Source organism: Pristiophorus japonicus, chromosome 5, assembly GCF_044704955.1.
Source record: "Pristiophorus japonicus isolate sPriJap1 chromosome 5, sPriJap1.hap1, whole genome shotgun sequence".
NCBI classification, from domain to species: domain Eukaryota; kingdom Metazoa; phylum Chordata; class Chondrichthyes; family Pristiophoridae; genus Pristiophorus; species Pristiophorus japonicus.
In genome coordinates, this window is record NC_091981.1 from 223,163,352 (window position 1) to 223,190,354 (window position 27,003).

Here is a 27,003-nt window from a genome sequence, read left to right on the forward strand (position 1 = left end):
AGTAGGAATCGCAGGATAGCGCAGATGAATACGTGGCTTGAGCAGTGGTGCAACAGGGAGGGATTCAAATTCCTGGGGCATTGGAACCGGTTCTGGGGGAGGTGGGACCAGTACAAACCGGACGGTCTGGACCGGAACCAATGTCCTAGGGGGAGTGTTTGCTAGTGCTGTTGGGGAGGATTTAAACTGATATGGCAGGGGGATGGGAACCAATGCAGGGAGACAGAGGGAAACAAAAAGGAGGCAAAAGCAAAAGACAGAAAGGAGATGAGGAAAAGTGGAGGGCAGAGAAACCCAAGGCAAAGAACAAAAAGGGCCACTGTACAGCAAAATTCTAAAAGGACAAAGGGTGTTAAAAGAACAAGCCTGAAGGCTTTGTGTCTTAATGCAAGGAGTATCCGCAATAAAGTGGATGAATTAACTGTGCAAATAGATGTTAACAAATATGATGTGATTGGGATTACGGAGACGTGGCTCCAGGATGATCAGGGCTGGGAACTCAACATCCAGGGGTATTCAACATTCAGGAAAGATAGAATAAAAGGAAAAGGAGGTGGGGTAGCATTGCTGGTTAAGGAGCAAATTAAGGCAATAGTTCGGAAGGACATTAGCTTGGATGATGTGGAATCTATATGGGTAGAGCTGCAGAATACCAAAGGACAAAAAACGTTAGTGGGAGTTGTGTACAGACCTCCAAACAGTAGTAGTGATGTTGGGGAGGGCATCAAACATGAAATTAGGGGTGCGTGCAATAAAGATGCAGCAGTTATAATGGGTGACTTTAATATGCACATAGATTGGGTTAACCAAACTGGAAGCAATACGGTAGAGGTGGATTTCCTGGAGTGCATAAGGGATGGTTTTTTAGACCAATATGTCGAGGAACCAACTAGGGGGGAGGCCATCTTAGACTGGGTGTTGTGTAATGAGAGAGGATTAATTAGCAATCTCGTTGTGCGAGGCCCCTTGGGGAAGAGTGACCATAATATGGTGGAATTCTGCATTAGGATGGAGAATGAAACAGTTAATTCAGAGACCATGGTCCAGAACTTAAAGAAGGGTAACTTTGAAGGTATGAGGCGTGAATTGGCTAGGCTAGATTGGCGAATGATACTGAAGGGGTTGACTGTGGATGGGCAATGGCAGACATTTAGAGACCGCATGGATGAACTACAACAATTGTACATTCCTGTCTGTCGTAAAAATAAAAAAGGGAAGGTGGCTCAACCGTGGCTATCAGGGGAAATCAGGGATAGCATTAAAGCCAAGGAAGTGGCATACAAATTGGCCAGAAATAGCAGAGAACCCGGGGACTGGGAGAAATTTAGAACTCAGCAGAGGAGGACAAAGGGTTTGATTAGGGCAGGGAAAATGGAGTACGAGAAGAAGCTTGCAGGGAACATTAAGACGAATTGCAAAAGTTTCTATAGATATGTAAAGAGAAAAAGGTTAGTAAAGACAAACGTAGGTCCCCTGCAGTCAGAATCAGGGGAAGTCATAACGGGGAACAAAGAAATGGCGGACCAATTGAACAAGTACTTTGGTTCAGTATTCACCGAGGAGGACACAAACAACCTTCCGGATATAAAAGGGGTCGGAGGGTCTAGTAAGGAGGAGGAACTGAGGGAAATCCTTATTAGTCGGGAAATTGTGTTGGGGAAATTGATGGGATTGAAGGCCGATAAATCCCCAGGGCCTGATGGACTGCATCCCAGAGTACTTAAGGAGGTGGCCTTGGAAATAGTGGATGCATTGACAGTCATTTTCCAACATTCCATTGACTCTGGATCAGTTCCTATTGAGTGGAGGGTAGCCAATGTAACCCCACTTTTTAAAAAAGGAGGGAGAGAGAAAACAGGGAATTACAGACCGATCAGCCTGACATCGGTAGTGGGTAAAATGATGGAATCAATTATTAAGGATGTCATCGCAGTGCATTTGGAAAGAGGTAATATGATAGGTCCAAGTCAGCATGGATTTGTGAAAGGGAAATCATGCTTGACAAATCTTCTGGAATTTTTTGAGGATGTTTCCAGTAGAGTGGACAAGGGAGAACCAGTTGATGTGGTATATTTGGACTTTCAGAAGGCTTTCGACAAGGTCCCACACAAGAGATTAATGTGCAAAGTTAAAGCACATGGGATTGGGGGTAGTGTGCTGACATGGATTGAGAACTGGTTGTCAGACAGGAAGCAAAGAGTAGGAGTAAATGGGGACTTTTCAGAATGGCAGGCAGTGACTAGTGGGGTACCGCAAGGTTCTGTGCTGGGGCCCCAGCTGTTTACACTGTACATTAATGATTTAGACGAGGGGATTAAATGTAGTATCTCCAAATTTGCGGATGACACTAAGTTGGGTGGCAGTGTGAGCTGCAAGGAGGATTCTATGAGGCTGCAGAGCGACTTGGATAGGTTAGGTGAGTGGGCAAATGCATGGCAGATGAAGTATAATGTGGATAAATGTGAGGTTATCCACTTTGGTGGTAAAAACAGAGAGACAGACTATTATCTGAATGGTGACAGATTAGGAAAAGGGGAGGTGCAAAGAGACCTGGGTGTCATGGTACATCAGTCATTGAAGGTTGGCATGCAGGTACAGCAGGCGGTTAAGAAAGCAAATGGCATGTTGGCCTTCATAGCGAGGGGATTTGAGTACAAGGGCAGGGAGGTGTTGCTACAATTGTACAGGGCCTTGGTGAGGCCACACCTGGAGTATTGTGTACAGTTTTGGTCTCCTAACCTGAGGAAGGACATTCTTGCTATTGAGGGAGTGCAGCGAAGGTTCACCAGACTGATTCCCGAGATGGCGGGACTGACCTATCAAGAAAGACTGGATCAACTGGGCTTGTATTCACTGGAGTTCAGAAGAATGAGAGGGGACCTCATAGAAACGTTTAAAATTCTGACGGGGTTAGACAGGTTAGATGCAGGAAGAATGTTCCCAATGTTGGGGAAGTCCAGAACCAGGGGACACAGTCTAAGGATAAGGGGGAAGCCATTTAGGACCGAGATGAGGAGGAATTTCTTCACCCAGAGAGTGGTGAACCTGTGGAATTCTCTACCACAGAAAGTTGTTGAGGCCAATTCACTAAATATATTCAAAAAGGAGTTAGATGAAGTCCTTACTACTAGGGGAATCAAGGGGTATGGTGAGAAAGCAGGAATGGGGTACTGAAGTTGCATGTTCAGCCATGAACTCATTGAATGGCGGTGCAGGCTAGAAGGGCCGAATGGCCTACTCCTGCACCTATTTTCTATGTTTCTATGATACCTCGCCATCAAAACGCTTTGCTTAGGATTTAGGTGCTCCCGGATCAGCGTACACAATTCTTCATAGGATTTGGTTGTTGGTTGTTGGTTTTACCGGAGCTAAAAGATTCTTCATGAGGCCATTGTTCATGAGGGTTGTGGCCCCACAGACGGTAAGGAGGATCGCCCTTCCTTTGGCAGCGTTCTCGTCCCCTTCCAGCTCGTTGGCCACAAAGTATTGGTCAAGTCTGTCCACGAAGGCCTCCCAATTGCCCCCTTCTGAGAACTTCTCCAGGATACCAACTGTTCTTTGCATTTTCGCGCGGTTGTTCGTTATCTCGTCGCCAATTGATAAGCTCATAATAAAGGATGAAACTGAGTACTGTGAGCAATGAGTAAGTGTGACCTTAGCTCCTTTAATAAGACTCCAGAGTGCAGGTACCGCGTGGGTGGCCTGCCTATATACAGTGCTCCCAAGGGATGCTGGGATCCCTTGGGACTCCAACAGGTAGGCCCTCTGGTGGTGGTGTGATACAGGTTGGCAAGGGTTAACTACATAACACCTTTCCCTTCCACCACCACCAGAACGTAAGAATTAGTGTCGCTGATACTAGGACAAGCACTTAATACATCCGTATGAAACTTTCTGTCTTGCTGTTTTAATGGCAGCATTTATCTATTTTAAATGGGTTAACGCCTCCATTAAAAGTGGATGGGAAATATAATAACATGTCAAGTGTTGATCTGTTATTATCACCAACAGTTTTTAGGCCAATGTCTTTATTAATTAGTGATCTGTAAGTTTGACGCTAACAACATTATTATTTGCATGGCACAAATTAGTTTTAGTTGATGTATAGGGGAAACAAATCTTCATTAGTCTGACCCACAATAATGCTCATGTTCTGTTATCTCTTTGTTCTTAAGCAATTGTTGCTTACATATGCTTATAAACTAATGGGATAAATTAGAATTTTGCTTCGTAGATAGTCACTAAAGATTTGATTACATGCCTTCTAATTTGAAGCAATAATGTGCAATATTATAAAATCTTTCTCTCAGGGATCAACTGGAGTACGTGACCTGACTTGGCCAGAGGAGCTGGTTTTTGTGTTGGATCAGAGGATTCTAAATGACATAGAGCAAGCTAAGCAACAGTATTACAAGCGGGTAAGAGTCAGTTTTGCAAAAATAAGTGAGCTGTATACACCTGAATCCTAATAAGCACATACCTGGTTTGCCAAGGAAACTAGGGGCCAATCATGAGATGTAGTCTGATATGCCTTATACAGCTTCGTTCTGAATCATGAATAAGAGAGCCAGTCATCACCATAGAAGAAGCGGCCTCCATCAGGTTCCAGAAGCGATATCTGCTTATCCTGATTATTCATGGGCTTGCCCATGTCTATCACTGTAACCTCCTCCAGCCCTACAACCCACTGGAATCTCTGCGCTCCTTTAATTGTGGCCTCTTGTGCATTCCCAATTTTCATCGCTGCACCATTGCCAGCAGTGGCTTCGGCTGCCTAGGCCTTAAGCTCTGGAATTTTCTCCCTAAATCTCTCCGCTTTTCTACCTCTCTCTTCCTTTTAAGTTGCTCCTTAAAATCTACCTCTTCAACCATACTTTTCGTCATCTGTCTTAATATCTCTTTATGTGGCTCGGTGGCAAATTTGTCTGATATTGCTTCAATGAAGCATCTTTGGATGTTTTTACTATGTTAAAGGCACTATCTAGTTGCAAGTTGTTGTTGAATCAGTTGTTCACCCAGAAAGGAGTTTTAGATTGGTGATATACAGGTCAATTGGTTGGTGTAGTTCTCTTCCAATGTGCTCACTGATTTAATCCTATTATGTTCTGGAAGTGTTTCCATAATAGAACGACAACTTGTATTTATATAGTGCCTTATAGTAATGAAACTTCCCAAGGCGCTTCACAGGAGTCTTATGAGGTAAAAGATTTGACACTGAGCCGCTCAAGTAAAAATTAGTGCAGGTGGCCAAAAGCTTGGTCAAAGAGGCAGGTTTTAAGGAGCGTCTTGAAGGAGGAAAACGAGGCGGAGAGTTTAGGCAGGGAGTTACAGAGCCTGGGGCCTAGGCAACAGAACTGTAATCAGGGATGTTCAAGAGGGCAGAATTAGAGGAGCGCAGACATCTTGGGGGTGGGGGTTGTGAGGCTGGAGGAGATTACAGAAATAGGGAGGGATGAGGCCATGGAGGGTTTTGAAAATAAGGGTGAGAATTTTGAAATCGCGGCGTTGCTTAACCAGAAGTAAATGTAGGTCAGCGAGCACAGGGATGATGGGTGAGCAGGACTTGGTGCGAGTTAGGGCAACCAAGTTTTGAAACACCTCTAGAAGGGAGGAAGTGGGGGGTTGAGCACACTAGAGGGGTATACTGGGAGGGGTGAGCAGACTAGAGGGGGGTTAGTGACCCACAGTGGTCTCTACGTGGGGTAGAATGGGGGAGGCCAGCCAGGAGTGCCTTGGAATAGTCAAGTCTAGAGGTAACAAAGGCATGGATGAGGGCTTCAGCAGCGGATGAGCTGAGGCAAGGGCGGAGACAAGCGATGTTACGGCGGTGGAAATAAGCAGTCTTAGTTATGCTGTGGATATGTGGTCGACAGCTCATTTCTGCGTCAAATATGACACTAAGGTTGCGCCTCAGATAGAAATTGGGGAGAGGGATGGAGTCAGTGGCTAGGGAACGGAGTTTGTGGCGGGTAACGAAAACAATGCCTTCGGTCTTCCCAATATTCAATTAGAGAACATTTCTGCTCATCCAGAACTGGATGTCAGACAAGCAGTCTGAGAACTTCGAGACCGTGGAGGGGTCGAGAGAAGTGGTAGTGAGGTAGAGCGGGGTGTCATCAGCGTACATGTGGAAACTGATGCTGTGTTTTCAGATGATGTCACCAAGGGGCAACATGTAGATGAGAAATAGGAGGGGGACAAGGATGTATCCTTGGGGGACACCAGAGGTAACGATGCAGGGGCAGGAAGAGAAGCTGTTGCAAGTGATTCTCTGGCTACGATCAGATAGATCAGAACCAGGCGAGTGCAGTCCCACCCAACTGGATGATGGTGGAGAAGTGTTGAAGGATAGAGTGGTCAGCCGTGTCAAAGGCCGCAGGCAGGTCAAGAAGGACGAGGAGGGATAGTTTGCCTTTGTCATAGTCACAAAGGATGTCATTTGTGACTTTGATGAGAGCCGTTTTGGTACTGTGGCAGGCACAGAAGCTAGATTGAGGGATTAAAACATGGAATTGCGGGAAAGATGGGCACGGATTTGGGAGGCAACAAAATGTTCAAGGACTTTGGAGAGGAAATGGAGGTTGGAAATGGGGCGGCAGTTTGCAAGGACACAGGGGTCAAGGGTTGTTTTTTTGAGGGAAGGGGTGATGACAGCAGATTTGAGGAGAGAGAACCGTTAACAATGTCAGCTAACATGGGAGCCAGAAAAGGAAATTGGGTGGTCAGCAGTTTGGGGGAATAGGGTCAAGGGAGTAGGAAGTGGGTCTCATGGACAGAATGAGCTCGGAAAGGTCACGAGGCAGGCAATGGCAGGCAGTGACTAGTGGAGTGCCGCAGGGCTCAGTGCTGGGACCCCAGCTCTTTACAATATACATTAATGATTTAGATGAAGGAATTGAGTGCAATATCTCCAAGTTTTCAGATGACAGTAAACTGGCTGGCGGTGTGAGCTGTGAGGAGGACGTTAAGAGGCTGCAATGTGACTTGGACAAGTTAGGTGAGTGGGCAAATGCATGGCAGATGCAGTATAATGTGGATAAATGTGAGGTTACCCACTTTGGGGGCAAAAACACGAAAGCAGAATATTATCTGAATGATGGCAGATTAGGTAAAGGGGAGATCCAACGAGACCTGGGTGTCATGGTTCATCAGTCATTGAAAGTTGGCATGCAGGTACAGCAGGCGGTGAAGAAGGCAAATCGTATGTTGGCCTTCATAGCTAGGGGATTTGAGTATAGGAGCAGGAAGGTCTAACTGCAGTTGTACAGGGCCTTGGTGAGACCTCACCTGGAATATTGTGTTCAGTTTTGGTCTCCTAATCTGAGGAAAGACATTCTTGCTATTGAGGGAGTGCAGTGAAGGTTCACCGGACTGATTCCAGGGATGGCTGGACTGACATATGAGGAGAGACTGGATCAACTGGGCCTTTATACACTGGAGTTTAGAAGGATGAGAGGGGATCTCATAGAAACGTATAAGATTCTGACGGGATTGGATAGGTTAGATGCGGGAAGAATGTTCCCAATGTTGGGGAAATCCAGAACCAGGGGACACAGTCTTAGGATAAGGGGTAGGCCATTTAGGACTGAGATGAGGAGAAAGTTCTTCACTCAAAGAGTTGTTAACCTGTGGAATTCCCTGCCGCAGAGAGTTGTTGTTGCCAGTTCATTGGATATATTCAAGAGGGAGTTAGATATGGCCCTTACGGATAAAGGGATCAAGGGGTATGAAGAGAAAGCAGGAAAGGGGTATTGAAGGAATAATCAGCCATGATCTTATTGAATGGTGGTGCAGGCTCGAAGGGCCAGATGGCCTACTCCTGCACCTATTTTCTATGTTTCTATGAGGGGAGATCAGAGAGAAACTGGAGAAAGATGTGAGGTCAGGGCTAGGGCAGGGGGGGATCCTTAGAGGAAGTTTGGCCCGATGGGCTAGGGGAAGGAAGGGAAATAGCAGAGGCAGCTGAACGGATGGTCTCAATCTCTGAGACAAAGAAGTCCATGAGCTCCTCACACATTGTCGGAGGTGAGGGTGGAGACTGGGGACAGGGATTTAAAAAGACAGTTCGCAGTATAGAAAGGAAGCCGGGATTTATCTTTACATTCCAGAATGATTAATTCTGGAATAGCAAGTGATTTTGGCAGATGAGAGCAGGACCCGTTAGTGCTTTATGTGGTCTGGCAGTGAATAGCTAAACCAGTTGACCACCATATCCATTCAAGTCTGCGTCTCTTGGATCAGGGCTGTACCAGGGGGAACGGCCAGGGTGAGAGAGAGTAATTGTTTTAACAGGGACTAGGGCATCAAAGGTGGTGGTGAGGGTGTGATTGAGCAGATCAGTAGCTGCAGAAATGTCATTGTGAATGGAGGGCATTCATAGCCCTCACATTTTAAAATCCCTATCATGGAAGAGTAGCAGGAGGATTATTCTGTTTCCAGTTGAATAAAATGTTTAATTGGTAGTTAATTGCACTACTGCCATACATACCACTTAAGCTGCGGCAGTACTTTAAAATTGATAGTTTAACCATGTTTGTATATTTTGAAACAATGATGATAAATATTATCTACATTCACTGATAATTGTGCTGTCTTTCACTGAAAATCCCAAAAGACTCCTATCAAATTCATTAATTATCAAGACTGACTGACTTGCTATTTCTATCACATTCCAGCCAGTGTAAACAGGTGTACTTATGTGAAGTATCTGGTTTGTAATTTGGAGTTGTATTTATTGACTATCTAAGACAGTATAAACATGGCTAATTTGGATACCTGTTTTCATTTTGTAAAAGATTTCATAGAAAATGCTTATCAGGGTGAAATTATGTTGTATTTTAATGCAAACTGATTATTTGACATTTGAATTTTGATTTATGGCTATTACGATGCAATTTGAACTAAAGAATAGTTAAAACTGATTGAAATCCTCAGTGATTTTATCCCCTGAGTTTGGGGCCAAACCCAGCCCAAATTGAGGTGATGAAGGTCGTCTCTGTGTGCTGGCTGTGTGAAATTAGTTGGGTGGACTCCATTCAATTCCCTATGGGCATTGTCTTAATAATTTAGCACTAATTTATACCCGGTGAGGTCACAGGATGGCTGGTGTGTGAAATGGAAACCCATGTCACACCACTGCAGGAAGACATGGTTTTGTAAAGTTAAGATAAGAATTAGGAGCAGGAGTAGGCCATATGGTTCCTTGATCCTGTTCCGCCATTCAATAAGATCATAGCTGAGTTGGAACTGAGTTGCGATGTTGGGGCAGTGTGGTTGGAGCATTATTCTGAAACCGACTTGGCTATATTGGACCTGGGAAGGAGTGCTTTATGCTGATTCTGGGTGCCTGAAATTGGAAGAGTTCTCTAGGACTAACCTCCCTCACTTTGATGAGCACAGACATTAAAAAAAAAGGAAATACTTGATTATGGTATTGTGATGTCCTGCTGAAATGAAGTATTTGGGAGGTGGAGGAAAAGCTACATGTATAAACTGCAATAATTACATTAGGAAACATAGAAACATAGAAAATAGGTGCAGGGGTAGGCCATTCGGCCCTTTGAGCCTGCACCGCCATTCAATATGATCATGGCTGATCATGCAACTTCAGTACCCCACTCCTGCCTTCTCTCCATACCCACTGATCCCTTTAGTCATAAGGGCCACATCTAGCTCCCTTTTGAAGATATCCAACAAACAGGAATAGAAACATAAATCTGTCTACGGTACAATTTTAAATAGCATCAATGGACATGTGTAGTAAATGATAGAGTAGGTTTATGTGATCATGGTAATACTCATTTGGTTTTACAGGCATCGGATGTCCAAATTGCAAGTTATGCCTTCACTGCCTTTGGAAAATCACTGATCAAAAAGAAGAAGTTTCACCCAGACATATTTATACAGCTTGCACTTCAGTTGGCTTACTACAGGCTTCATGGGCGGTAAGCATCATGACCTGGTATAGAGCAATTGTCATATTTGTTCCACAATCCACACTTTACTGCATGACATTGAGTTATTTTATTGAAATGAAAACACAAATAAAATTACATAATAGTCATTGACACTAGATAGTGTGTTAGATGGTCTGAATGCACGTTTTTTGTTCCTACATTCTTCTGTTTTGTTCATGTAAGTCAGCCTTGGCTCAGTGGTAGCATTTTCACCTCTGAGTCAGAAGGTTGTGACTTCAAGCCCCCACTCCAGAGACTTTAATACAACATCTAGGCTGATGCATCATAGTACTGAGGGAAAGCTGTACTGCCAGAGGTACCATATTTCAGCTGAAATGTTAAATTGAGGCACCATCAGGTGGATATAAAATGTTAAAGAAGGACAAGGAAGTTCTCCCAATGTCTTGGCTAATGCTTATCGTCCAACCAACATCACTAAAACACATTACCTGGTCATTTATCTAATTGCTGTTTGTGGGGCCTTGCTGTGTGCAAATTGGCTGCCGTTTCCCTACATTATAACAGTGACTACATTTCTAATTTACTTAATTGGCTAAGGTTATGAACGATGCTATATAATGAACGTTGTTTCCTTAAGTCATAATATGGTGCTTTGTTCATCACTGTGTTTTGAAAAGAAAAGATTTATGGCAGGAGATTTTTACTCAACTTTAACAATTATTTAGTACAGTGAGCAGATTGGAACATTAAACAAGTTTTTATTGTGGGCTGAGATCCAATTTACTAGTCAAAAGACATAACCTGCATCTGCACTCTGAATAGAGGGAGTGCAACACTGCAGGATCATATATCCTATTTGTTGGCATTTTCTCAAAGTTTTAGTTTAGTGAAAGATTTGCTGTAGCACTGATCAATTAAAATTCCATTAGTATCTCCCTCAAGAGTACAAATCTGTGATCAGCTCAAACTCCACCACTGTCGAGCTCCAAGGATTAGTGGAAAATCTGTATCCATTGTCAAGCATGTCCTGTTGGGAAAGCCTTTTACAGACTACGGTTAGAATCTTACCGGTGCTGTAAGTGCGAGTTTGGAGGTGGGCCCACTGTCAAAATGGCCGTGATTGACAGTGGGACGGAAGTCCACTCTGAACCCGCCTCCTTTTGAATTTCCCAAGTGCCGGCTCTGCCGGTGGTTTGCAGACCTGGCACTGAGCGACGTGTCAGGCAATTGAGATAGTTAAGAAGCTGCTAAAGCTATTTAAGCAGCATTTTACCAGGTTCTAACCATTTTACCAAGTTTTTTTTTTACAAAGTTCCTGTCCCTCGGGGATCACGTCAGGTAAGTGTATCGGGTTCTCAACAACTCTGGATTGGTTTGACCAGCTGAAGAAGTGGTATAAAAGCCTCAATTTCACAGCTGTTCAATTTGCAATCTTAGAAGCTGGAGCCTTCAGGATTTGGAATACACTTTTCAGCTTTATGGAGTTTTGAAATGTTTGCAGTGAACTCTCTCTATCCAGTGTCACCTCCTTGGAGCAACTTATCTCACCATTGACTGATCGCTTCCATCATCTCAACTTCAGCTGCCATCTATTCCATTAGCATCGGTGCTCTTGAAAAAATATCACCTTGGTCCTCAGAATCCCACCATGATCAGCACTAACATCACTAGGCACACCAGCATCACCAACAACAACACCAACCTTCTCCACAATCACCTGATGCTGCACAGGACACGGCATCAGCACCCGATCACATCGCTGCCCGGAAGGCCAGTGATGGCCTCACCATGCCAGATTTACTTCGCTTGACACTGTACACCCTGGCTCCACATGATGCGCCAAGTTGGCACCACCCCACACCAACACCATAAAGTATCCCTACAATGCCCAAGCCATTCCTTTCACACTCATCACCATTGGGGGGAAGATACCATTATGTCTCTCCATTCACTGCAACTCACTAAGCCATTTCCAAAGGTGCACACACATCTGTCCAAGAAAGCAAAGTGTTGAAAATAAAGATTTCAATATTTGATAACACATTAGCAGAAACTTTACATCAGCATTGGTGATAACACCCAAGTGCCTACACTTGTGTGTCGTTAATTTGTATGATTGGACAAGTGTGAGGGGTGGCTAGTGAGATGGGGATGTGTTAATGAGAGAGAGGAATGAGTGGAGGTGCAAGGTAAGTTGGTGTGAGTAAGGATGTGCAGGAATAGGGTAGGGAAGGCAGAGTGATGGGGATGTGATGAATGGCACAGCGGTGTAAGGTTGAGTGCGGCTTTGCAGTAACATTTCGTGATCTACTGAGATCATTGAAAGGTTTGCGCCACTGCAGCAGGTCCTCCTAACGATATCCCTGCTTGCGCCTTCCTGTACAGTGCATCTGGGCTGCATTGGTGTCCTGAGAAGGGAAGAGAACCTCCCTGTGTGGAGGAGTCATGGGAGAGCCTGGGTGCAGCCGTGCACATTTGTGCAGTGTTTGCAGCACCCCGATGCTGACAGCGCAACTGTCAAAATGAATGTGGGTATGGCCCCTTTAAGGAAACTGGCTGATGACGCATCATCGGATGGCATCATCAGACCTGCTTCCTTTTAATTGGCTAGGATCCTCACAGGGCGGGGCTTAACAAGCCCAATATCGGAAAAGTCATTGGGGGGAGCTGACATGGAGCCAGGAGTGGGGTCGCAGTCCGCCTCGGACATCGCCCGCCTAGGTCGGAAAAATCGAGCCCTGCGTCTCTATGGTGAAGCTGATGCCCACAATTGCTCTTATCATCAATAAAGCAAAATCAAATTCACAAACTTGAAACTTTAATATTACTTTCAAATGTTTGATCTTGGGGAAGCTCCTAGCCCAGCAGCTCAGTTTTTCAAAGTCCTAGGCTGCTGCCTTCTTCATCTATTTCAAATTCTCTTTTTGAAGAGAACACTAAACACCATCCCTTTCCATAAGATGATACCAGAAGCTCTGCCAACTGCAGACCAGCATACACAGGCCTGACAGAAACCAGTCAATGTAAAGCTTTTGCACCAGCTCCAAGTGATGTCCTTGCTGCTGATTACATCACTGTTTATAATGTGATAAACTCAATTTCTAGAAAAACAAGCAGCAATAAAAGCACTGGGTAGTTCTGAGTCCAACTAGAATAGCTGAATTTTAAAATCCAAGCTTCACTTATCATTTGAATTTGCCTGTCAATATTGCTAGACTTAACTATTTTTTTGCCAATCTGCTGGATAGAGCACTGCATAAAAGAGTCTCCATCTCAGATGAGCATTGTGGGTATAAAAAAGCAGGGAAAATTGCAAGTTTCCTACACCATTCCCCCCCCCTAATTCATTTTGTGTTATCTTGTTATAAATTGATTGAAGTGAGATTGTGTGTGTTACAAAAGTTTGCAACTAAAGTGGTATGCTGATAACTTTAGTGTAAAAGCCATTTAAGTTTTAACAATTAAGTAATGCAATGTTTGCTGTACTATTTTTACATGCCTTTTAATTTCAGCTGCATGACTTAGCCATGGAAAATGGTGGAACATACATTTGTGAAATATCACAGTAGACCTGTGTTTGTACATTCCATAAGTGTTAGAAAATTGCACTTTTCTTTTTAGTCCAATTGATCTGATGACATCGGAGATGTTTATAATTTCATAATACCTGGGCAACATAATCTGTCTTTCCAAATCAATTCCTCACAGTCCTGGCTGCTGTTACGAGACTGCAACTACTAGACGTTTTTATCACGGCCGAACCGAGACAATGCGGCCCTGCACTGTTGAGGCAGTGGAATGGTGTAGAGCAATGCTGGATCCAGCAGCTTCTGTAGGTGTTCATTTAATTAAAATATATTTTTCATTTTGTATTGTTATGTACCTCCAGCCCTGTGCTGCTTACAGTCGGCTCAACACCATTTAAGTTTCTTATGGCCCTTGTCACGACAGCTAATAATTTAAAAAATACATCAAAAATCATTGCACCTTTTGTTCCTTTGTCCAGATCTTACTCTTTAATGAACATTGTTGGCTACAGATACCCTTTCCAGAGAACTACACACAAACCAGCAGAAATCCCTCAACTGTCGGATAATCTGTACAAACTGGGTTAATTAAAGGTGGCATTTGATCTGTAGTGCAAAGTTGATGATATCAACTATATACATATGTAGTAGACCTGATATTTTTTTGCAATGCCAAAAGTGACTTCATTGAATTGACTGACAGCTCTGCACATTGGGGTTTGGGAAAGTATTGCTTGTGTTGCTTGCAATCTTGTGCTCCAATTTAAGGTTAATTTTCAAAACTAGCAGTATTACATGAAAGCGTAATTAGTGATATATTTTATAAAGCATAATTCATTCATAAGGTTCAGATGATACCCTAAACAGGAATAATGAATTGCAAGTGGTTTATCTTCATCACCTGAACCCTGAAGTTGAGTTGCTGCTTTAAATTATTTAATTTATAACAAATTATTTAAATTGTTAGCTGCCCATTGTTTGTAATCTATACCAGTTTCCTGATGATTGTATAATAACCATATGTAACTGAGCTAAGGATGTTATCAATTTTATACCTGAAGGCGCATAGGTTTTGTGTTGTAGGATTCAGCTGATGTTTTTTTTTTTACAATGTATTACAAGTTAATGAATCACCAGGAGTGTACCCTGATTCCCTGTGGATTGTCCTGGTTATGACTGCTATGTCTAAAATCATAGAATGATACAGCACAGAAGGAGGCCATTCGGCCCATCGTGCCTGTGCCAGCTATCCAATTAGTCCCGTTCCTCTGCTCTTTCCCTGTAATAATAATATAATATATAAATTAAGATTTGAGCTATTTTCAAAAAGATAATGGGTGTGTAATGGTTTGAGCTCAAGATACAGTGGTTGAGTTGTAGTACCACTGAACAATTGGGGTAGATTTTCCACGAGTTTGCTCTGGTTTTACCAGCACAATTCATTTGAAATCGGCCGAACCAGCGTAAAAGATCGGGAAATTTTAAATGCAAGTTAACATCAAGCATGAATAGAGTTTCCACGAACGATCTTTACCACTGGTTTAAAAACATCACTCTGCCCATAAAACTGACCATGCCCCCCCCCCCCCCATATCAAAATAATAAGCATGGTGAGATTCTGCTGATTGCTCCCATTTGAAGAACTCTTCAAATTAAGCTTGTTTTGTTTACATAAGAACGTAAGAAATAGGAGCAGGAGTAGGCCATTTGACCCCTCGAGCCTGCTCTGCCATTTCAATAAGATCATGGCTGATCTGATCATGGACTCAGCTCCACTTCCCTGCCAGCTCTCCATAACCCTATACTCCCTTATCGCTCAAAAATCTGCCTATCCCCGCCTAAAATATATTCAATGATCCAGCCTCCTCAGCTCTCTGGGGCAGAGAATTCCATAGATTTACAGCCCTGAGAAAAAATTCCTCCTCCTCCTCTCAGTTTTGAATGGGCTACCCCGTATTTTGAAACTATGCCCCCTAGTTCTAGATTCCTTTATGAGTGGAAATATCCTCTCGGCATCTACCTTGTCGAGCCCCCTCATTATTTTATATGTTTCAATAAGACCACCTCTTATTCTTCTGAACTCCAATGTGTATAGGTCCAACCTTACTTCATAAGTCAACCCCTTCATCTCAGGAATCAACTTAGTGAACCTTCGCTGAACTGCCTCCAATGCAAGTATATCCCTCCTTAAATACGGAGACCAAAACTATACGCAGTACTCTAGGTGTGGCCTCACCAATACCCCATACAGTTGTAGCAGGAATTCTCTGCTTTTATACTCTATCCCCCTTGCAATAAAGGTCAACATTCCATTTGCTTTCCTGATTACTTGCTGTACCTGCATACTAACTTTTTGTGTTTCATGTATAAGGACCCCCAGATCCCTCTGTACTGCAGCATTTTGTAATTTTTCTCCATTTATATTATAATTCGCTTTTTTATTTTTTCTGCCAAAGGCACCCAGGTACCAGTACAATTTAAAAAAAATGTAAATATTAAAATGTACTTAATTTAATAAGAAACAAACTAGTGTACACCAATGAAACTAGTAAATGGTTCAGTATAGATTATTTCTAAAGTCATTTTCAGTGATTTTAAAATCGGGTTACTCACAGGTGGTGCACTAGACACTTATTAAAAATGCTTATTTTTTTATGATAAACTAATTTTCAGCTGTATTATTAAAGCTACCCAGGTTACCACTCTTAAATACATCAATGAATATTTTTTAATGCAAAGAAAAAATAATAAACTGTTCCGCTGCCCGGTTGCGCTGGTTCATGGAAGATTTTACGTGTGTGATTATGCAAACGAATTTGAGCGGAAACGTGAACCATAACTTCCTTCGGAAAACCAGCGCAATTTCAAACGCAATTTGCGTCCAGGTTGCCAATTGTGCCCAAAGCGGAAACTCTACGCCACCAGCAGGAATGTAGCTGTACTGCAGCTGGTTGTTCACAAATTCTACTGAACCCACTCAGTCGCCTGAGGGAGATAGCTAACACAACTCGAATTGTAAGGTACAGCTCTGTTAAAATACTACAACCTTGCACTTCACATTATTCAATTCTCACCCATAAATTATGTATTCATTGTCCATGTGGTAAACAAACCACTGTATCACTAAGAGCACTTGATGTCAATCCTTCGCTTTATAATTTTCAGTCCTTTTCAATTCTGTTTTCAAAATGAGTAATTGGCATGACATTAACTGCTACAGTTGGGAGTGTATTTCACACATCTGCTAGGAAGGGGGAGTTTTTCTCCACTCTCGAGGCTCACTTTAAGTTGAGGCTCATTGATTTTGGACCGCAGTCCTCCAGTTCTACAATCACAGTAAGAGTTAAATAGCATGCTTATATAGAATCATAGAATATTTCAGCCCATCGTGGCTGTGCTGGCTCTTTGGTAGAGCTATTCCATTAATCCCACTGCACTGTTCTTTTCTCATTGTCCTCATTATTTTAATGCACTGGATTGTTTCCTCTTGTCACTCCTTTTCTGTCCAATAAAAGTATATTCAGCTCTGAAACTTGCTTAATAACTTAGCTTTACATACTGGAGCTATCCCTGTTTCTTTTCTTTGAAATGTACCACTGCTTGCTGATGGCAGCTCTATGTTGTCTGGGAGCCTTAGATATTGAATTAATTCTTCCTACCTTTTGGTCAGGAATAACCAATTCTTCTTTATGTTTATTGAAGTACCAGCTCCCCTACCAAATGTGTTTTAAATGACTTCTAATTACTGTATTTAAGCTTTGTGCCAGCACATTATCTTCCAACTGGTATTTGCAGTCCATTTTTCTTAATTTTTATACCCAGGATAGTGCAGCCTTTATTAAATCAGTTCAGTCCTGCACACTATTTAAATGATACCATTGAAGTCAATTACCCTGCTTATTCTTTGGGTGCCCAAATAATACAGGTGCTATAATCTTTACAGTCTTTGCTTTAAATGTTTACTATAGGGTATGGTTTAATCCATTCATTAACACGAGTGGACAAAGTCAGTTAGAATGTAAAGCAGATTTCCCCACTTTATTCTCACAACAACATTTTGCGAACAAGATCCAAGGAAAATATATCCGTGCATTTTTATTGCTTCTTAATCTCTGTCAGAGATGTTGTTTGTGCCCACTTATAATGCCCCTTTCATTAGCTGATTGCTAATTTTAAAGTATTTAGAAGATGAATGAATTTAATGATCACATAAATTAAACCGAATTTAAAGATGGCTTAGATTCTGACAGGATTTATATGTAAATTAACTTGTAAGTGAATAGATTTTGATAGGTATGTATGCTTAAATTGGCAAGCAGTGTAGCCAAGATAACTAACAATACACTAAATAAATCTCTTTGAATTGTGATAGTAGAGCTAAGACTCTGTGTTCTACTACAAACATTTGTCTGTAACCTATTTCCAACACTTGATGCTGAGTAACCTTTTGTGCTTTAACTACTTAATATTCTATCCTAGAATGTGAAACGTCAGCAACTGATGATGAAATCTTTTGCAAAGCATCACAAACTGATGACTGAATGTCAGAATGGTCGAGGCAAGTGGCTTTGTTTTGTTGATTGGATATTTACTGAGTTTATAAATTAATACTTGCAGATTTTATGTACAATTAATTTTATCATCCAATTAATTACACTTTCACTTTAGGCTTTGACCGACACCTCCTGGGTCTGCTGCTTATAGCTAAGCAGGAACATCTTCCTGTGCCAGAGCTCTATTCAGATCCTGCCTTTACTAAAAGGTAGTTATTGGTCCCTGTTTCACATACTAAGACAAAAATAATATGATTTGTTACAGGTAAAGTATACACTTGGGCTAACTCTGGATGCTTTCATGACAGCTTTAGTTTGACAAGTTACATTCTTCATATATTTTGTTTTAACAGTGGCGGTGGAGGGAACTTTGTCCTTTCAACTAGCCTTGTTGGATATACTACAGTCCTGGGTGCTGTCCTTCCTATGGTCTACAATGGCTATGGATTTTTCTACCGTATCCGAGATGACAGGTGAGTGTCAGAATATAGATTCAGGGGGCCCAAATTTGGCCCACCCATTTTTTCGGCGCACTCATGTGAGATGCGCCGACTTCCTAGGATAAAAACGGCGCCAAAAAGTTGTCCCTGCATTTTGGCCGCTCTGTGGCCTCTCCCATGGTGTGGCAATTCAGTTAGGGGGCGGAGCTAGGGCCCTGCGCTCAAGAGTGCCGGCAGCTCAATGCATGCGCACTGGAGGTTTCACGCATGCGCAGTACGTCCTCTGCAGCGTGGGACCCGATGTACTGCCTCTAACCCAGGCCGAGTGGCCTCAGGACATGCGCCGGGCTCCTGCATGTCATGGAGAGAGTTCCGCACCTATCCCTGGCCGAGTGGTCTCCCGCATTGGCCAGCCAGCCCGCTGACTTCCCGGGCCGAGGTAGGACTTGAGTTTTATTTTTTATTTATTAATGGTTGTGCTTTGTTTAGTGAGGAGCGTTTTGATCGGGGAGGGAAGAGTTTTGATTGGGGGTGGCGGTGTGATAACTTTTTATTTGGATATTTTGAAAAAATTATGTAAATATATTTTGTCTCTTTACTATTATTTTTGTAGTTTAAGCTTCCATGAATGCTTCTGTTGTATAGTAAATTAACTTAGCGAAGTTTGTCATATGTCCTGTATAGCTGTTTGATCATAGTCACATTCTTTAGTCAAGTCATTTAAGTACCTACCTGCGCTGATTTCTTAACTCTCCACAAGGATTTTATGTTCGGCCACAAGTGGCCACATATGCTGGCCTAAGTTAGTTTGGAGCAACTATTAGCTGTGCAAAGAGGCTTAAATGGCCAAAATAGGTGTAGGTGGCTGGTAACGTCCCCTTTTCAAAAAAAAACTAAGCTTAAACAAAAAATCCTAACTAACTCACTTACACTAGCGCAAATTGAATGTGCAGAATGGGAATTTTTAGATACTCCAGAAAAATCAAGTTGCTCCAAAAAAAAACAGCAACTTCTGGGCAAACTTGGACCCAGGGTATCTGGCACGTGAGCATTGAGACAATTGAATGTACGGGTGAAATCTTTATTCAGTGCAGATCAGATTCACTGAATTCTAGAGATTTTTATTCTGCTATTTTCTTTTAGTTCCCCCTGAGAATTGACAGTAGGTAAATACTGTATATTATTCAGAAGATATATACATTGTAGTAAAGGCAAGGAATGTCAAAGCTCATACCTTCAGTTCCGTACATGTACATAAATATAGGGCTATGCAGCATTTCCCAGTCTTCAATACAAGTTCAGATTCAGGACATTGATTATTAAATATGTTTTATTTCTGGGTTTAGAAAAGTGAACTTTAATCATTTGATGTCTTGGGTGGTAGGATTGTAGGTAGCAAAGTCAATCTAGACTTAAAAAATTCTTGATGAGTCAATCTGGAATAGAGACCATAATTTGCTCACTGCCTATAAAAGGCTGCATAACAGGCAGAATTACATAGTACAGTTATGAAATAGCACAAGCACTGCAATCTGAAAAAATAGAACATGCTGGACATGTGCAACAAGTCTTTCAGCATCTGAAATTGAAAAATAGGTTAATCTTCCGTCATTTTAATATTAACCTTTCTCTTTAAAATGCTAAAAGACCGGTTATGTATTTCTGTGTATTATGGCACAGTAAGATATTTGGACTGGCATGAATTCCTGGTTGCGATTGATTCAACTCAGGATTTTAAATAGATTTTACTGTACTTTACTCATATTCTATTGCATGGGTCTCCATCCTGAATATGCTGCAGTTGGTCAGAACTAGTCACTCTTTGACAAGAGTCACCACCTTCCTTTAGAAATGTCCCACTTTCAAGCAGTTCTGAAGGTCCTGTCAGAAGTGGAGGAAGTGGCTAATGGCATGTAGTCTAAACTGGCTTTTTAGTTTTAAAATCTAGGCTTCCTTTTAGAAACATTGAGGAACATTAGAATAACTACTGACTTTGCTAGCTCTCTGAAGGTTGGATTTTTTTCCCCCTTAAAAAAACCCGTAAACAAATCTCAAACTATGTCTCGCAAAGTAAGCTACTCGATACGAGAGACTTTGCCCATTGATATGCATCAATTTCATCTATCTCATAAAAATTGAACAGTGGACTGTAATTTGGGAAGAATGATAAATTTGAAATAAAAAATCGATTTACATTTTTGAAGGTGTGACCTTCATTTTTGAAGGTGTGACCTTTCGTTTTCTACGCTTTTTGTGGATAAAAATTGCAAATGACAGATGATATATTCAAAAAGGAGTTAGATGTAGTCCTTACTACTAGGGGGATCAAGGGGTATGGCGAGAAAGCAGGAATGGGGTACTGAAGTTGCATGTTCAGCCATGAACTCATTGAATGGTGGTGCAGGCTCGAAGGGCCGAATGGCCTACTCCTGCACCTATTTTCTATGTTTCTATGATATTGGGTGTTAGAAACTCTGGCACCGTGTTGTGAAATTGCACAGTGCAGACATGTATTCATAGCCCATTACATGATGGGTTCTTTGCTATTCCTGAAACAGAAGCTAATCTTGCGCTCAAAAGTTGGTAAGAACTTTGGTAGGTCGGTTACTGTAAAATGTTTCATGAATCATCTAGATTAAAAACCCCAACTTTCCTGGAGGTTTGGGGAAGCGGTGGGGTATTGCAGCACTGTGTGGCTTTTCTGTAACAGTTTCACAATGAAAATATTTCCACTGTTCTCACTGCAGGTAAAAACATGGTGTTATTTAAAAAAAATGGAGACAACAATCTTTTAAAAGTGCAATATTTCCTCTTGCCCTACAGGATTGTTGTAGCTTGTTCTGCCTGGAAGTCGTGTCCAGAGACTGATGCAGAAGAACTGTACAAGGGGCTAGTTCAGTCCTTTCATGGCATGATCAAGTTGATGACAACAGCCCAACTTTAAGCAATGACAAACAGGACTACACTACTAAAATGCTAATTCTTCACATAGTTGCATTGACGTGCTAGTAAATAATGCATGCTCTGTGCTACAAAACTTAACTTGAAGCAACAGAATGTTTTTTGAATCTCTATTTTGCAACAGCAATGCAACATTTTTGAAACTATGCACAATACAATGCAAAAAATGCAGTAAAAATGCAGACTCTTAAACCACAAAAAGTAACGGTAGAATAATTACATTTCAGTTTTTTTTAAGAATTAGCTTTTAACTGTGGATGAACAAAAAGCCACAAGAATTATTAATTTTAATTAATCTGTGAAAGGCCTAGTTTTGTCTAATTCCTAGAAACATTTTTGGATCTAGGGTTCTGAAACTAGGAGTCAGACTCTAATGTCTAGAGTAGAAAAAGCTATTTTTAAGATTTGTAAATATGATTTTAGGATTTCTTAAATATATTTAGTGTGTAAAGTAGAACATCAATATCAGACTAATATTTAAAATGGTTTTAATAAGTCATACAATTTGGACAGCGTTTGATTAATTCTATCGTATCCATTGAATAGTTACCAAGATAAAACCCTGGTAAGAAATAAAGCTGATCGCAGTGATTGTTGCCCATTCTAAGGAAACAGTTTGGTTCACCACTGATTGGAATGTGTCTCGGGTTTGCATAGATGATAATAGCCAATTGGTATGGGCTGAATTACTGAAATGACTTCTCCGTGCATGTTAATCAAATGTGATTTTTTATTTTGTTAGTTGAAGGAAATTAAAATATAGTAACTTGCAGTACCGACGAAATATTGTTTTAATCCATGATAGATGGGTAACGGGCTCCAGTGATGATTGAAGTGCTAATTGGGTAACTGGTGAATTATTTGGTGAGCTTTGATATTTTTCCAGTTACCATCAATGTGATTTTTTTTTTAAACATCAAATGTTTTACTTACTTTACCTCTCTTACCTCACTGCTCATACTGTGCATTGGAAGTGGAGAAATTCTTTTTAAAAAGGATTTTGCAGCCAGTGAAAAGCCTCAAATTCTGCAGATTAGTCTAGTTGCATCCTGTGATACTTATCACTGATGAGTGAACTCATCTGGGCCCCTGCAGTTTATTTATTTTTTGTTTGTATTTAACATTACTACTTTTCCTTCAATTGTTATTTTTCCCAAGCTAACATTTCATTTACGTATCTCCGTCTTTTCCCTGCTATACCTGGTCAATTTGATTTTCCTCCTCGATTCCCTTTATTCTTTTTTGCTAGATTTAAAAAAATATATATTTACCTGATCTATTTCTATCTTCTCTACTGGCTCTTTGCTTTTATTTGCCCTGTCCCCTTCTTTCCTTCCTAGTTTAAATGACACATCCCTATTTATCCATCATGCCTGTTCATTAGTTCCCTTCCTGTTGAGATGTGGCCTGTTGCACAAGGAGCTCCCATCTTCCCTAGAACTGGTGAGTGTCCCCTGAAACAGAAACCCTCTTCCTCACGCTATCCTTTTAGCCATGTGTTGAGTTTCCTAATCTTCCTATCCTTCCCTATTCTCAGAAAATGAAGCAGTCCGTGCCTGCATGCAGCAAGCTCTGGACGACATTCAGGCTTGGGTTGATGTGTGTTGCGAATGTTAATTGCCACTTAAGTGCCAGGCAATGACCATCCAACAAGCGAGAGTCTAACCACATCCCCATGATATTCAACAGTATTACCATCACCGAGTCCCCACCATCAACATCCTGGGGGTCACCATTGACCAGAAACTTAACTGGACCAGCCACATAAAGATCATGGCAACAAGAGCAGGTCAGAGGCTGGGTATTCTGCGGCGAGTGTCTTGCCTCCTGACTCCCCAAAGCCTTTCCACCATCTACAAGGCACAAGTCAGGAGCGTGATGGAATAGTCTCCACTTGCCTGGATGAGTGCAGCTTCGACAACACTCAAGAAGCTCGACATCATCCAGGACAAAACAGCCCAATTGATTGGCACCCCATCCACCACATTCAACATTCACTCCCTCCACCACCGGCACAACGTGGCTGCAGTGTGTACCATCTACAAGATGCACTACAGCAACTTGCCAAGGCTTCTTCAGCAGCACCTCCCAAACCCGCGACCTCTACTACTTGGAAGGACAAGGGCAGCAGGTTCATGGGAACACCATCACCTCCAAGTTCCCCTCCAAGTCACACACCATCCTGACTTGGAAATATATCGCCGTTCCTTCATCTTTGCTGGGTCAAAATCCTAGAACTTCCTCACTAACAGCACTGGGGGGGGAAGTACCTTCACCACACAGATTGCAGCAGTTCAAGAAGGCAGCTCACCACCACCTTCTCAAGGGCAATTAGGGATGGGCAATAAATGCTGACCTTGCCAGCAACGCCCACATTCAGGAACAAATTTTTTTTTAATTCTGGCGTGTAGCTAGGGGAGTAATCTGAAGATTTTCACACTTGAAATCCTGCTCCTTAATCTGTTTCCTAATCTCCTAAACGCCTCCTTTTTCAGGCCTTTCCTTTTCTATATCATTGGCTGTTGCTCCCCTTCCATTATCTTCTGCAGTTTTTCTGAAATGTCCTTTCCATAGCACCTGGGGAACAACAAAGCGTATGGGGCTCTCGGTCTAGACTGCAAAAAATGGTGTCTATCCCACTAATCATTCTTATTGATGTCGTATTCCTGACTGAATTACTAATCTCTCTCTCCATTTAATGATAAGGCTCTGGTTTGAGCCCATTTTATTATTTACTGAAAATAAAAGTATACATTCTGCTTTCAACAGAACGCTCCTATACTGAAAAGATGCACTAGTGGAGAAGTACTGCTGTACTTGAACAATGCGGAAATAGTATAAGGTTATGAGGGAACTTGACAGGGTTGATGCAGCGAGGATGTTTCCACTGATAGGGGAGACTAGAACTAGGGGCATAATCTTTAGAATAAGGGGCCGCCCAGTTAAAACTGAGATGAGGAGGAATTTCTTCTCGCAGAGGGTTGTAAATCTGTGGAATTCGCTGCCTCAGAGAGCTGTGGAAGCTGGGTCATTGAGTAGATTTAAGACAGAGATGGACAGTTTCTTAACTGATAAGGGAATAAGGGATTATGGGGAGCGGGCAGGGAAGTGGAGCTGAGTCCATGATCGGATCAACCATCATGTTAAATGACAGAGTAGGCTCGAGGGGCCGTATGGCCTACTCCTGCTCCTATTTCTTATGTTCTTATGTTAAATAGTCAGTAATTGATAATGAAGAACAAATTGACCTTTAACAACAGTGGATCTCCACTGGTTATTGCTTACAGTATGGGGGCATGTTGATTTGTATAGTAATTAATGCTTGTTTTGTTAGAACATACAGTGGATCTCCCATAGCAATGGTCAGAGTTGTGTACATTTGGGTGTTACATGAGACATGGTGGGGAATTACTGCAGGATAAAGGTTGGAAATAATTGTGACCTGTGGAATAAATGAAAAAGCAAGAATGCTTTGGTAAGAAATAAAACCGAGTGAGGACAAGCTGGCAGTGACTAATAAATTGAAATAGCAAAAAGAATAAAGGACTGGTAGAGGCAAAATTCAGAAGCAACATTGGCTCCTCTATTAAGGAGCCGTACTCTTTTCATGGGCAAACATTTGCGATGCACCCAAAGATAGTAATGTAAAGAGTGTGAAGTACAGAGATATACAAACATTTGGTTATTTTCTAAAAGTAGGTGTATGTGATAATCTGGTATATTTTTGTAGTAATTCTTTTCTAGTCTACACCGTATAGTCTCTGGTTAAGTTGCTTGATTTGAAAGAGGTACATGAGCAGATCACCCAGCCAATGCTGAATATAGATTTGTTTGCAATCAAGTCTCTTCAATTTGTCTCTGATTTGGAAATAAATTTGCTGAAATAAATTATTACATTGTGGCAGTGTTTTTGATTGATCTGTTTCCAAGATTTTTCACATTCACCCATATGGACTAAATCCAAAATAAAATAAATGTTCTTCTGCAATATCTGTGGTTGTTCAGTTTCTGTGTGTAACTTTGTGTTAGCCATGGCTCACTTTCGCCCGAGTCAGAAGGTCGTGTGTTCAAATTCCACTCCAGTGCAGTCCTGAGGGAATGCTGCACTGTTGGAGGTGCAGTACTGAGGGACTGCTGCACTGTCGAAGAGGCAGTACTGAGGGACTGCTGCACTGTTGGAGATACAGTCTTTTGAATGAATCGTTAAACCAAGGCCCATCTGGCCTCTCAGGTAGGCGTAAAAGATCCCATGGCCAATGTATCCCATATTTTTTTTGGGGGGGGGGGGCACGTGGCCCCTTTAATGGGCTGTGCAGCCCATTCAGAAGTCCACACACGTGTGGTTTTTTTTCAATTTAAAAGTTGGCTGTACGGGACCCCTGGAGCGTGGCGTAATCCATTTATTCTACACAGATCTGATGTGAGCAATTTCTGACGCAGTATATATGTTTCCAACCCAATCCACTTTACAGTATTATCTCCACCTTCAGGTCCTTCCATGGCCTTGCCCCATCCTATCTGGGTGATTTCCCTGACCCATATGTTCTTCCACACATCTGACACTGGTTTATTCCTCATTACCTACTGTTCCATCAGAGGCAGCTCTTTCAGCTGCTACGGCCCGATATTAACGGGGAAATGCACTGGGAGTGGGGGTTCCCAAATTGCGTGGGAAACCCGTAAGTTTGTTCAGCGCTTCTGTCGATGGCTTTTTAACTCTGCCACCTCATTATAACTTTACTTCCGGGTTTTCTGTCCAATTCGCAGCATCAGGTGTGATGAGGACCCGCATGACGCACTCTCAACTCGAGTAGTTAAAGGGCCAGTTCAAAGACACAATTTGGAGGAGTAGGGAAGGGAAGAAAAGAAGTTGTTCCAGAATGGATTCGAGATGTTCAACGGCTGCACCCCATTTCACTGATGCTTCCCGTGATGTGCTGCTGGGGGCTGTGAGGAGCCGGAGGGAGATTCCCCAGCAATGGGAGGAAAAAATCTGGCAGCAACGAAGGTGGTGTGGTTGGAGGTTGCCCAGGAGTTGAGCTGCAGGAGCGTACTGCCATGCTGCAGGAAGCGGTTTAATGATTTAACCAGGTAAGAAAGGTGTGTACAGTAGCACATTCACCTACATCCTGCCGTGCGCATGACCTCAATCCCCTCGCTCTGCCTTCTCAACCCTACTCCATCACAACACTCCATCATATCACTCCTCACACTCACTTAACTTGCAGGTACACCCATCTTTCTTTGTCAATGCATATCCCCATCTATCCATCCACCCCTCCCACTCGCCCTCATCCTCATGTCATTTGATGTCTCTCTCTGATACCCACCCTCACTAAATGCACTCCACCCATTAGGTGAACGCATGCCATTACACTCACTCGTAAATCCCTCATTGCAGAAGAAAGCACAGAACACGAAGGAGAGGGCAAGAACTGGTGCTTCGCCTAACATCTAGCAACTGACGAACACAGAGGAGGAGGTGCTGGAAATCAGTGGAGTTTCGGCATCCCTGGCTCCGAGATGGGGAGCTCCCAGATATCTGGTGGCAATTAAATATTAGCTATTCACATGTTAAACGGTACTCAGTCATGTTGACTTGATT

The 27,003-nt window shown here is 42.2% G+C and overlaps 1 protein-coding gene across 1 annotated transcript in view; it reads left to right on the plus strand.

Moving 5' to 3' along the window:
- Positions 1–25,289, plus strand: part of crot (carnitine O-octanoyltransferase) — a 95,030-nt gene extending 69,741 nt beyond the window's left edge. Inside the window, exons 11-17 of the mRNA XM_070881340.1 lie at positions 4,311–4,418; positions 9,814–9,944; positions 13,626–13,749; positions 17,924–18,002; positions 18,113–18,206; positions 18,351–18,470; positions 21,261–25,289. Coding sequence (XP_070737441.1) covers positions 4,311–4,418; positions 9,814–9,944; positions 13,626–13,749; positions 17,924–18,002; positions 18,113–18,206; positions 18,351–18,470; positions 21,261–21,381 — 777 coding nt within the window. The 3' untranslated portion in view covers positions 21,382–25,289. The remainder of the gene's footprint in view (positions 1–4,310; positions 4,419–9,813; positions 9,945–13,625; positions 13,750–17,923; positions 18,003–18,112; positions 18,207–18,350; positions 18,471–21,260) is intronic.
- The last annotated feature ends 1,714 nt before the right edge of the window (positions 25,290–27,003 follow it).